The sequence below is a fragment of the Macrobrachium nipponense genome, chromosome 14 (genome assembly GCF_015104395.2).
Source record: "Macrobrachium nipponense isolate FS-2020 chromosome 14, ASM1510439v2, whole genome shotgun sequence".
NCBI lineage: Eukaryota > Metazoa > Arthropoda > Malacostraca > Decapoda > Palaemonidae > Macrobrachium > Macrobrachium nipponense.
In genome coordinates this window covers 27,269,661-27,281,811 of record NC_087207.1, presented here as the reverse complement: position 1 = coordinate 27,281,811, position 12,151 = coordinate 27,269,661, and the positions used below count along the sequence as shown (strand labels likewise).

The 12,151-nt window shown below is 37.2% G+C and overlaps 1 protein-coding gene across 1 annotated transcript in view; it reads left to right on the top strand.

The window, feature by feature from the left end:
• LOC135226435 (cell adhesion molecule 2-like) overlaps positions 1 to 11,674 on the top strand; it is an 82,686-nt gene extending 71,012 nt beyond the window's left edge. Inside the window, exons 4-6 of the mRNA XM_064265993.1 lie at positions 2,290 to 2,423; positions 3,083 to 3,305; positions 11,315 to 11,674. Of these exons, the coding sequence (XP_064122063.1) occupies positions 2,290 to 2,423; positions 3,083 to 3,305; positions 11,315 to 11,421 (464 nt within the window). The 3' untranslated portion in view covers positions 11,422 to 11,674. The remainder of the gene's footprint in view (positions 1 to 2,289; positions 2,424 to 3,082; positions 3,306 to 11,314) is intronic.
• Positions 11,675 to 12,151: the final 477 nt, after the last annotated feature.

Below are 12,151 nucleotides of genomic sequence, written 5' to 3'. Positions count from 1 at the left end.
ATTCAGAGCTGACGACGACTATTGTTCAGAGATTCCGCTGAACAAATTGTTGTTTCTCTGCACAAAGGTCTGAGAGTCAAAGAATTGTTGGCAGAAATTATTCAACATGAATATTCCATCAGTACAGCGGTTTTTCGGAGTTGGTGAGAGAGAATAACAAGTGGGGGGGAAGAGAGAGAGAGAGAGAGAGAGATGAGAGAGGAGAGAGAGAGAGAGAACAAGGGGGGGGAGAGAGAGAGAGAGAGAGAGAGAGAGAGATCACTTCCACTGACATGAAAATACGAAGAGAGAGAGTGGGAACTCTTTCATCGCAAGGAAGTACAGCGAGAGAGAGAGAGAGAGAGAGAGAGAGAGAGAGAGAGAGAGAGAGAGAGAGCCTTTGTATAACAGGGATATACATAGAGAGAGAGAGAGAGAGAGAGAGAGAGAGAGCCTTTGTATAACAGGGATATACAGAGAAAGTGAGAGAGAGAGAGAATGAGAGAGCACTTTTATTGATAAAGAAATCGTACGAGAGAGAGAGAGAGAGAGAGAGAGAGAGAGAGAGAGAGAGAGAAAGTAAATATACAGAGTAAAAGCCCATGACGTTTGGAATTATATATAGATAGACGGGACCGCCGCCCCTTCCTCTCGGCCGTCCTGCCCCCCCCCCAAAAAAAAAAAAAAAAATATATATATATATATGTTATAAAAAAAAAATAAAGTTATAAAAAAAAGAAGGAAATATGAAACATACAGAGGACCAAGACTGGACTCCTTCCAGTCAAGAGACAGAACCGATTCTTTTAGGGACTGAACAAAACGAAACTTTTCCTGTACACCATAATGCTGGACCTCTAATATAGTGGTTAGTGTCGTGGAATGCCACTCAGATGTCGATGGTTCCCGTCTCTTACGGGGCGATGAAAAATCGCCGGTTCTGTGTCGTGATCAGTTACTGCTGCAGTGTTGGGTGGGAGGTTGAAACCAACATTCTTTGGAAGCTTGAACTTTAAGTAAATGGCCCCTTTTGTTGTGCTTGTTGCGTGTGAATGGGTTTCATCTACTGAAATAATAATAATAATAATATAATAATAATAATAATAATAATAATAATAATAATAATAAAATAATAATAATAATAATACAGACGATTGTACTTTTGGAAGCAACGCACATAGTGAGAAAAGTGATGGATTCCTAAGGAGGCAGGATGCAACCCGGAACTTCTCACTATGAAAACCATCCAGTTGAATAGGGTGACTGAGATAATAATAATAATAATAATAATAACAATAATAATAATAATAATAATAATAATAATAATAATAATAATACAGTTAACCTTTTTAGCTTTCATCGCTGTTCATTTTTGTTCATGAACGTATACAATGTCAAACAGTCCAGTGTTCATTTTCATATATGAACGTACATTCTCCCTAATTTTTCAATTTCGTCAAAAATGTTCCCTAATAATGATTATGTCCACGAAAAGCAGACACTAAATCCCCATATTTTTCCATCAAATTCTTCTGAACTTACACATAAGCCTACTGCATGAATGTGCTAATGTGTTAATTCGTCCCTGATTTGACGAAATGTCGTAAGAATTTTGTATATTATTCAGTTTCTACTTAGCTTAACTTGGTCTGAGAATGTGATAGCTGATGTTTCGATATGTTATAGAGTACAAAAACCTACGATCTTTCACAAGAAAACTTAAAAATAAAAAAAAATAAAAAGAAATTCTTCGGCGCAATCGAGTTTTCTGTACAGCCGCTACAGCGTATAATCAAGGCCACTGAAAATAGATCCATCCAGGATTAATCTATTAATCCTGGCTCCATCTTTCGGTGGTCTCGGTATAATGCTGAATCAGCCACGGTCCACTAATAAAAACGGCCCGGTGGTGGCCTGGCGTATATCGTTGCCAGAAGAACGATTACGGCTAATCTTAACCTTAGATTAAATAAAAACTACTGAGTCTAGATGGCTGTTATTTGGTATGTTTGATGATTGGAAGGTGGACGATCAACATACAAAATTGCAGCCATCTAGCCTCAGTAGTTTGTAAGATTTGAGGGCGGAGAGAAAAAGTGTAGATGGACAAAGTCGAAACAATAGTTTCCTTTCACAGAAAACTAACAATGGGAAACGCCACTTCGTCAAAACAGGAACGAATTCTCTACTACATCCTTAAACTTTCAGGTATTTCATTACCAAGTGTTTTAATTCATTGCAAACAACAACATTCCAGAGACCATCCACATGATAGTAACGCATTTCTCTGCATTTCCTTTTTCCGAACAGCATTACCAGACGGTAACCCGGAAGTGGTGGGCGGCCAGCACCAGTACCGCCCAGGTGATTTCGTCAACCTCACCTGCAAAGCCCCAAAGTCCATACCTGCCACCACGTTGCAATGGTTCATCAACGACCAACAGGTATGTGGGGAGAGATCCTAGCTCTTTGTCAATTTATATTTTTCTCTCTCTCTCTCTCTCTCTCTCTCTCTCTCTTTCTCTCTCTTTCCCTGTGTATATATATATATATATATATATATATATATATATATATATATATATATACATATATATATATGCATGCATACATACACATATCTACCGTCACGCTACTCATCCCTTACAAATCATGTTATCTAACTTTTACAGTCAAAGCTTAGACATATATTATGTCCGTTATACTCTGGAATGCTATGCTCTATTCGTCTGTATAGTCTTCTGTTCTCTAATCATTTTTCCCACCTTAAACATCCTGGTCAACCAGTCACCACTTACTACATCCTGGAAACTTTGGATAGACAATCATTCATATCAGTTATTCTAATGTTTACATCTATTACTTTCACTTTTACACCATTCATGTTTTTATTCTACCCTCAGGCGTTCTAAAAGTTTTCTCCACTTACACTAAACATCATTTCTGTCAGATAATATGCCTTCAATGCCAGCTTTTAATTAAACTTCATTTCTCAACCTTTCTAACTCAATCCATTCCCATCCATCAGTCTTCTGTTTCTGGTCCAAGTACTCGCATAGCTTCGCTCCTGAAACCCTCACTGACTGTTGGAAATTTCCTTCAGGTTCCTCAAGATTACCTGAGACTGTACCACAGCCCAGCAGACCCCGAGGGGCGCGTGTCCTCCCAGCTGGGCCTCCAGTTCACGGCCCAGACGTCCCACTTCGACCAAGGTCGAGTGGTGATGAAGTGCGCGGCCGACCTCCATCCTCTCTACAATGAGAATGTTCAGCACGAAAGCATCGTCGTGGCACCGGACCCCTTGTCCCTCGGACATGATGCCAGTGGTAAGATAATGATCTTTTTTTTTTTAGTCTGTTTTAAAGACAGATCGAGTAGCGAAGATTGTCTATCATTCATGGAGTGATGGAGTTTGTTTTCGTGAGGTCGAGAAGTAGGACAAATGTGACAGGGGTAAGGGAGGGGTAATGGGGAAGGGTAGGAGGGGAAGGGGGGAGAATAAGGGAGATTAAATCATCTGGACAAGTAGACGAGTATCGGAGATGATTGGTAAAATATGAAGAAAGGTGGACAATGCGATAATGGAACCCGCATGAATATGCCGCTGATACGGAAGCAGATATTGCTTCGTCGAAAGCATCAGCAATAAAAGCATACAGAAACAACTTCAGTTAAGTGCCGTTGTCTGCACTACGCTCTGCAATAGATGCGTTTCTCAGCTGCAATTACTTCCTGAAAGGTACTCTCACTTAGACATAAATAATAGCTATATTCCTCTGGCCCTTTCTTTGGCACAGTTGACCAATGGTAATGTTCTTTGAAATACCAGCACCGAGGAAACTATAAAAGGCAGCTATAAAGTTATCCTTCAAGGAATAACTTCTCAATTCTCCTCTTCTTTAACAAATTACGAACGCAGAATTCGTACATCATGCAACGACTTTCATTGAGGGCAAATTCAACTGCTTTACTTAACTAATGCACGAAGGAAATTCGGTCAGTCTGACGAAGACTTAAATTGAAAAGTAGCCTCAGGTTAACTTCAGTTCAGTGACTGAAAAGTACCGCGAATTCTAAAGCCTGGTGCAATATTCATGACTGAATCGATGGCCGAATTCATCCGGTCCTTTGTCGTGTTCGTAATACCTCGGTCATCTCAGGCTATAAACCACAAACGTCGGTAAGAGCAGACCTTAAAGTATGACGCGATCAGCCCTTGCAATCCTCCTCCGCCATGCACAGAGGTCGATGGCGATTGCAGGCGCCTTCTATTACACAAATGGGTGAGTTTTAATTCTGGCGCTGACTTTTGTTGCTCCTTTGCTTAAAAAAAAAGTTCATTTAGTAAAAAAAAAAAAAAAAAAAAATTCATTTAGTAAAACAAAAACAAACAAAAAATAAGACGTTGTTCATTGCTAAAATAAATATTTTTGTTGTTCATTTACTAAAAAAAATATAAAAAGACTTTTGTTGTTCATTTGCTTTAAAAAATTCATAAAAGACGTTGTTCATTTGCTAAAATATAAATATTTTTGTCGTTCATTTACTGAAAAATATATAAAAAAAAGACTTGTTGTTCATTTACTAAAAAATATAAAAAAAGACTTATTCAATTACTAAAAAAAGTTATAAAAAAAAGACTTTTGTTGTTCATTTACTAAAAATAAAAAAATAAAAAACTTTTGTTGTTCATTTGCTAAAAAAAACTTTTGTTGTTCATTTACTAAAAAAAAGAAAAAATCTTTTTGTAGTTCATTTACTAAAACAAATGAAAAAAAACTTTTGTTTTTCATTCACTAAAAAAAAAAACTTTGTTGTTCATTTGCTGAAAAAAAATTTTTGTTCTTCATTTACTAAAAAAAATTGTATAAACTTATTCATTTGCTAAAATTCTTGTTCATTTACTAAAAAAAAAGAAGAAAAAACTTTTGTTGTTCATTTCCTAAAAAAAACTTTTGTTGTTCATTTACTAAAAAAAATAAGAATAAAACTTTTGTTGTTCATTTGCTAAAAAAAACTTTGTTGTTCATTTACTAAAAAAAATAAGAATAAAACTTTTGTTGTTCATTTGCTGAAAATAAACTTTTGTTGTTCATTCTTTAAAAAATAAGGAAAAAACTTTTGTTGTTCATTCTTTAAAATAAGAAAAAAAACTTTTGTTGTTCATTCTTTAAAAAATAAGAAAAAAAAACTTGTGTTGTTCATTTGCTAAAAAAATTTGTTTGTTCTTCATTTACTAATTTTTTTTAAAAACTTGTTCATTTGCTAAAAATAAACTCTTGTTGTTCATTTACTAAAAAGAAAAGAAGAAAAAAACTTTGTTGTTCATTTGCTAAAAAAAAACTTGATAGAAAATTTTATCCAAGAAATTATTACACGAATCAAAAATAAACGTGTTAGCCCATATTATGCCTTAACAAGCCACCTGATAGAACTCCACAATATTACAACAATAAATTACAGGCTCTTCTACATGTTGGAATTTAATCTCTCCGTTAGAAGGAATGACCTTTTCTGATAACAATTGGAAGAAAATTGAATTATAAAAACTATAAACATTCGAACGTCTAGGTATTAAAAGCCCTACTAATGATTCCTATAAAAGCAAAATAAGTAAATAACTAAAAGCAAAAACCTCTGAGAATTAGATTTTTCGAATAACCTAACTAACAAACAATTGGAAGAAAATTGAATTATAAAAACAATAAACATTCAAACGTCTAGGTATTAAAAGCCTTACTGATGATTCCTATAAAAGGAAAATAAGTAAATAGCTGAACGCAAAAACCTCTGAGAATTAGATTTTTAAAATACTCTAATTTCGTGTTTGTACCGCAGTGTCCTGTTCTCGGGTGAAAGACGATTGTCAACAACAAGGACCAGACCTAAGTATATGAACCTTTGAGTCCTTGTTCTTAATGGCTCCATATTCTTCTCGGTTGAGAAAGAGAATATGACTCACAAGGAAGCCATTGAAAAGCTGAGTGAGTTAGCTAACATTATTTTAAGGCAGTGAGTCAGCGAGCAACTGAGTCTACTGACGACTCGGCCAGTTGCTGAGTGAGACTTCTGGTTGACGTGGCATTCGAACCAGGTCAACCTGACGACTGAGTCAGTTGCTGAGGGAGGTTGCTGGTTGACGTGGTATTCGAACCAGGTCAACCTGACGACTCGATTAAGTTGTTGAGTGAAGCTTCTGGTTGACGTGGTATTCGAACCAGGTCAACCTGACGACTGGGTCAGTTGCTGAGTGAGCTTCTGGTTGACGTGGAATTCGAGCCATGTTCCATCAATCCATTCACGCAGTCGTCAGGAATGAGGGCTGTGTCTTCAAACAAGGATTTTAATGTGAGATTTTGCGTCTAGCGCGGACTATTAGCTGGCATGCTATGCATAAAAAAATGGAAATGTTTGATTCTGCGTAATACATCTTTTATTTGCCGTAAATCGAATCCCTTTAAGTTTTCAAGATAAGAGTTCTTTTACTTTTCGTATCCTGGACATATTCACTTTCACAGGTTACTTACATGAATATTCGTCATGCAATATGTACCGAGATGATTTATTCACTAATTCACTAGTCAGTTCATACACTTTTTATTTATTCATTGTTAGCTGACTCTGCGTTTTTGTGTGCGTTGGACAAAGGGTAGAGGTCCATTACTTATCTTTTTATAGTACATAAATATTGTTAAGTGGTTGCTTATTTTTATTTCTTTTAGTAGACAAATATTGTCATAATAATGGCATTGTTTATAATGTTATACGAAGCCTCCAATAAAAAACTATTTATTCTGTTCATTTATTATACAACAATAAAAGTTTCGAACAAAGAGTAACAGAAAACGTTTGAAGTGTCTTCAGTGTATCTATACCGAAGGGAAGAGTGTGTGTGTGTGTGTGTGTGTGTGTGTGTGTGTGTGTGTGTGTGTGTATTCATATTCACCATAAATGAGTATTCTTAATGTAGGCAGTGAGATTCGCATTGGTAGATGACACAATTCGAATGTAAAACACCAAAATATTAAGCAGATTGAAAAAATCAGGTCATGATAGTTTTATGTTAGTAGTAACAATTTTTTCCGCTAATGCACAACTTGGCATTGGTATTTATTTACCAATTTGTTCATTTATCTGCTTTTTCTGATAACTGATCTCACCTTTCTGTATCTCCCATTACTTTCCGTTACTTCTTTCGTATAAACACTATCATATTCTTTGGAAGCTTGAACTCCAAGTCATTGGCCCCTTTGGTGGGCTTGTTCCACATGGATAGAGTTCATTGAATGATTAATAATAATAATAATAATAATAATAATAATAATAATAATAATAATAATAATAATAATAATAATAGCGGCTTTTCCAGTAATATTTAAAATGGCTAGTAGAGCGCCTATGGAGGTTATTTTCAAATGCAGAGAGAGAGAGAGAGAGAGAGAGAGAGAGAGAGAGAGAGAGAGAGAGAGAGAGAGAAACCTTATATGACTTTGATGCTTATGGTATCATAGTTTATCTGTAAAATCGAAATATAAAAACGCATACACTGATCTTGACCCAGCATTTGAAAATGACCTCCACAGGCGTTCTACTAAGTGCCCGTGTAAGTAGCACTGAAAAAGCGCCATTTGAAAAATAGAGAAGAATCTCTACAAGTGTAACGCTGCTGAAGTGGCCATTACTTTTAATAAAAGTATGCTTGAGAGAGGGTCTGCTGCCTAATAATAATAATAATAATAATAATAATAATAATAATAATAATAATATAGTAATAATAAGCTCAGTTAAAAAGATAACACTTAATCCCCTTACAGGCAATCAACACCAAATTGCCAAAAGCGTCGCGTACAATCGAAACAAGAAGAAGAGGCAGTCGAAACAGCTCATATCTGCCCTCTGGCGGGCGGGCGGCGCGATTATTATTCTTAAGCCCAAAAGCTCACTGACTGAGCGCGATTAGGCCGGAGAGACTACGCAGCCATTTGCGGTCCTGTCAGTGTCCTGGGCGATAGACCGATCACTCGGATAGAGCAGGACCTCCGGGAGGATTCAAATTCCGATCCTCCAATACTATATACACGCGTCAGACATAAAGCCCGCGAGATCTCGGAAGCCTTCGGGATCTATCTCGGAGGCTCGCTGGAGTGTGTTGTGGGATGGTGAGGGGGGTGCCAAGGGGGGTTGGGTGGAGGGGGGGGGGGTCCCTCAAGTCGAAGGACAATATCCACACGGCATTTCCATTTTGGTTCTTGCCTCTGCAGCAGGAATGAGACGAGCGCAGAAGTTATGGTCTCTGTTCCTTCTAAGTTTCTAACTGCGCTGTGTATTTATGGCATATACTACTCATGCTAAAGGCATTAAGTTATTATCATTATTATTATTTGGGTTGGGGAATATTAAGAGAGTATATACAATGTTCTAAAAGATCCACAATAATAAAAATGGTAAAAGTTCGTGTATAATTTTTAAACATTTTGTAAAAGCTTTCGAACCCTTCTCTGGGTTCATCTTCAGTCCAAGATGAACCCAGGGAAGGGTTCGAAAGCTTTTATAAAGTGTTTATAAATCATACACGAACTTTTAACATTTTTATTCTGGTGGACCCCTTACAATAGATTATTATTTTTATTATTATTATTAGTATTATTCATAAGATGAACCCTATTCATGTGGAACAAGCCCACCACAGCGGCCAGTGACTTGAAATTCAAGCTTCCAAAGAATATTAGGGTATTCATTTGAAAGAAGTAACGGAAAAGAATGGGAAATACAGAAAGCGATCACACTAAACAAAACAAAAATAAATTCAGAGATTAATAAATGAAAAGATAAAAATGTAAATAAAAAATAAAAATGTAAGAAAGAATTCCCTTCTGTTTTGGTCTAATCAAAGTTTAGGAAAAGGAGTCCGGCAACTAGTCGCAAACACATCCCAGACAGGTTTGATACAAGTTAGCGACTTATTTATAGACCTGCCCAATGATTCTTAATTAAGGTGCGTCCACGCAGTCAAACAATGTCAGGGGGACAAACCATGTTACCACATCATAGGCGATGCAGGATGACGTCATAAGCGTTGAAACGATGGAAGTAGATCTGGCAACAGTAGTACCAGATGAGGTTATATACCACTACTTTTACTCTGCTCTCAAGGCAAAGACCGGCAGACAATTGTTGCGATGAGTCCTACCCGTATACCTATCTAATCCTTTCTAAGAAGAAAACAGACGAACATCATTATTTCCAGTTACGCCACGAACTCAAGACGTGATTCTACGTCTGCCTGGGTTAACCCTTACACGCCGGAAATGGAATTTAAGCCTGGATATTCAGAAGGAATTTAACGAAAAGGATAGAACAGCCTAGAACGCGAGAGTCAAGCGTCGGTTGGTCGGAATGCGAGGATCAGTATCACCTGTACTGGAAATACAGTACAGACGAGTCAGAGCCGAGTATTAGAAAGAGCTTAGTTCACAGGAGAGACTTATCTGCAGTTCTGAATGGGACGCCGGTGAACCTGGCAAAGCTGAGCGCTTTTCATTCGCTTCAGATATGTGTTAACAGTTAAGAAGGAAAGACTGCAGTTTCCGAGAGATAAGTGCGAGGCGCCTCTACCAGATGTATATGGGTCTCGAATGAATGGTAGCATTATATTGCGCACTGGAACTTTGATGTGATTAAGATGATAAAAAAATCAACCCGGTATGTATTATCCACCTTTGTCACCTACTCCAAGGTTAAAGTTAAGTATATCTTAGTTTAAACCAGACCACTGAGCTGATGAACAGCTCTCCTAGGGCTGGCCCGAAGGATTAGATATTTTTACTTGGCTACGAACCAACTGATTACCCAGCCACGGGACCTACAGCTTATTGTGGGATCCGAACCGCATTATATCGAAAAATGAATTTCTAATCACCAGAAATATATTTCTCTCATTCCACGTTGGCAGAGCAGAGAATCGAACGCGGGCTTATCGAATCGGTAGGCGAGCACATAACCCACTCGGCCAACGAGGAATACCTACCCCGAGGTACTATAAATTCACATCAACCATGCATCTGATGTCTGACGCTCCTAATTGGATGTTGATAAGCCAATCACAGGGCTGGCAACTCTCAGTCTCTCAAGAGAGCTTCGCATCGGCAGGATGTATGTTCCACCTCTCCTGAGGGATACTTTTGAAAGACGCATCCCTCATGAGAAGTGGAACATACATCCTGCCTATGTGAGCTCTCGAGAGCGACTGGGAGTTTCCAGCCCTGTGATTGGCTTATCAACAGCCAATCAGGAGCGTCGTAAGGGACTGCCCTAGACATCAGATGCACGGATGATGTGAATCTACTATAGTACCAAACATGGCGGAAGCTCCTTGGGAAGCCGTGTTTAATACTAGCCAATCATGGATCAAAGTATTATATACAACCATTTCTGTACTGCGTGGTCCACAAATATGATATTAATAAACGATATCTTCGAGCAGCCGTCTACTTTACTTGGTATGAGTTACCCTAAACTTCGACAAAGGTGGATCCATACCGGGTTAATACCAGCGGCGTCTTCACTGAAACAAGCTAAGGCACAGTACAGCTGCATGAAAGAATATCAATGTAAAATACAAGAATTTTTAATAATGAACATACTCCGAAGTTATGACATAATAAGGAAGGATAAAAATTCTTTAGTAAGTTCCAGAATTTCAATGAGAGCTCACAATCTGGTATGAAAGGAGAAAGGGCTAAAGAATATGAATTCTACAGGAAATTCGACATTTTAGAATTATTTCACATCACTGGTTGCGCTTTGAAGTACAATAAGCTATGGGAAAAAAACAACTCACTGATGATAGCCACACAAATCATATTATCATTAGATTTTTTAAAATACAGTAAACGCAAAGGGAGAAAAATATTTTTTAAAAAATGCGAATTAATCATGAAAATTTATGGTTTTAGCTAACTGAACTAAAAGGAAATTATTGACATGAAACTGACCCACTGCATAGAGTTTTACACCTAGCATTATATATGATTATATAGCTAATTGACTAAAAGGAAATTATTGATATGAAAGCTGACCCACTGCATGTAAGAGTTATTACCACCTACATTATAAAGTTTATATAAAATAATATATATATATATATATATATATATATTATATAAGATTATAATAAAATTATATATATATATATATATATATATATTATATAATATATATATATATATATATATATATATATATATTAAACTTGTGTAGGTTTCTAAATAGAATTACAGAGGAATTACCCAAACTAAAATACAAAACTAACATGTGTCTCTACCATCTTTTCCAGGAAGTGAAAGCGGCCCAAAGCAGAGCAACAACCTATGGCACCTCCTCACCCTACTAGTCCTATGCAGCTGTTCCTTCCTAGTCTCATCTCTAACTAGCCCCTACTAGAAAGAAAGAAAAATAGATAGATCAATTAATAAATGTATAGAAGAGACTGGAGAATAAAGCGAAGGAGAGTGATTGCAATTACGATGGCCATTTTCATTGCAATAACTTAGGCCGTTTTAGGTCTAGCGTGAGACGAAAGATGCAGTGTCAGCAAGAAATGGATTCCAGGCATTACAGCATTCCAGCGAGTCCTCTTACTCCTTCCTTAGTTCCAGCATCTTTTAACTTCCCCCCTCCCCCCCCCCCCCCGCCCTTCTACCCCTACCCACCACCGTTGGTGCTGTCACGTAGGTAAAACTGTATGTCAAAAGTTGTTAGATGATTGCTATGTACTCAATGCAGTTTGTCCATAATTTAAGAACTACTGGTATTTAATCTTGGTAGTTGGAACGCTACGGTGACTCTGAGGATCTCTTAAGTATTTGATGATGTCATTACTGGAAACGACGGCTGAAACTAAGGTGTGCATTCGAACCAGAAGGAAATGGAGATTCACTGGGTGCTGACGAAGAAAAAAAAATAAATAAAAAATAAAATAAAATAAAATAAAGATAAGAAAAAAATGACAGTGAATGGTGAGGGGAACAAAGTCTTCTCCGGTTAAAAGTGAGGAAAAAAAAAAGGGGGAAACTTTCTCAGCTACTGAGGAGGAAAATGAAAATCCATTTTGTTATTATGAAAGTGGAAAAAGTTATGTTGGTATTGTGCGTTGGGGGGGGGGGGGGCCGGG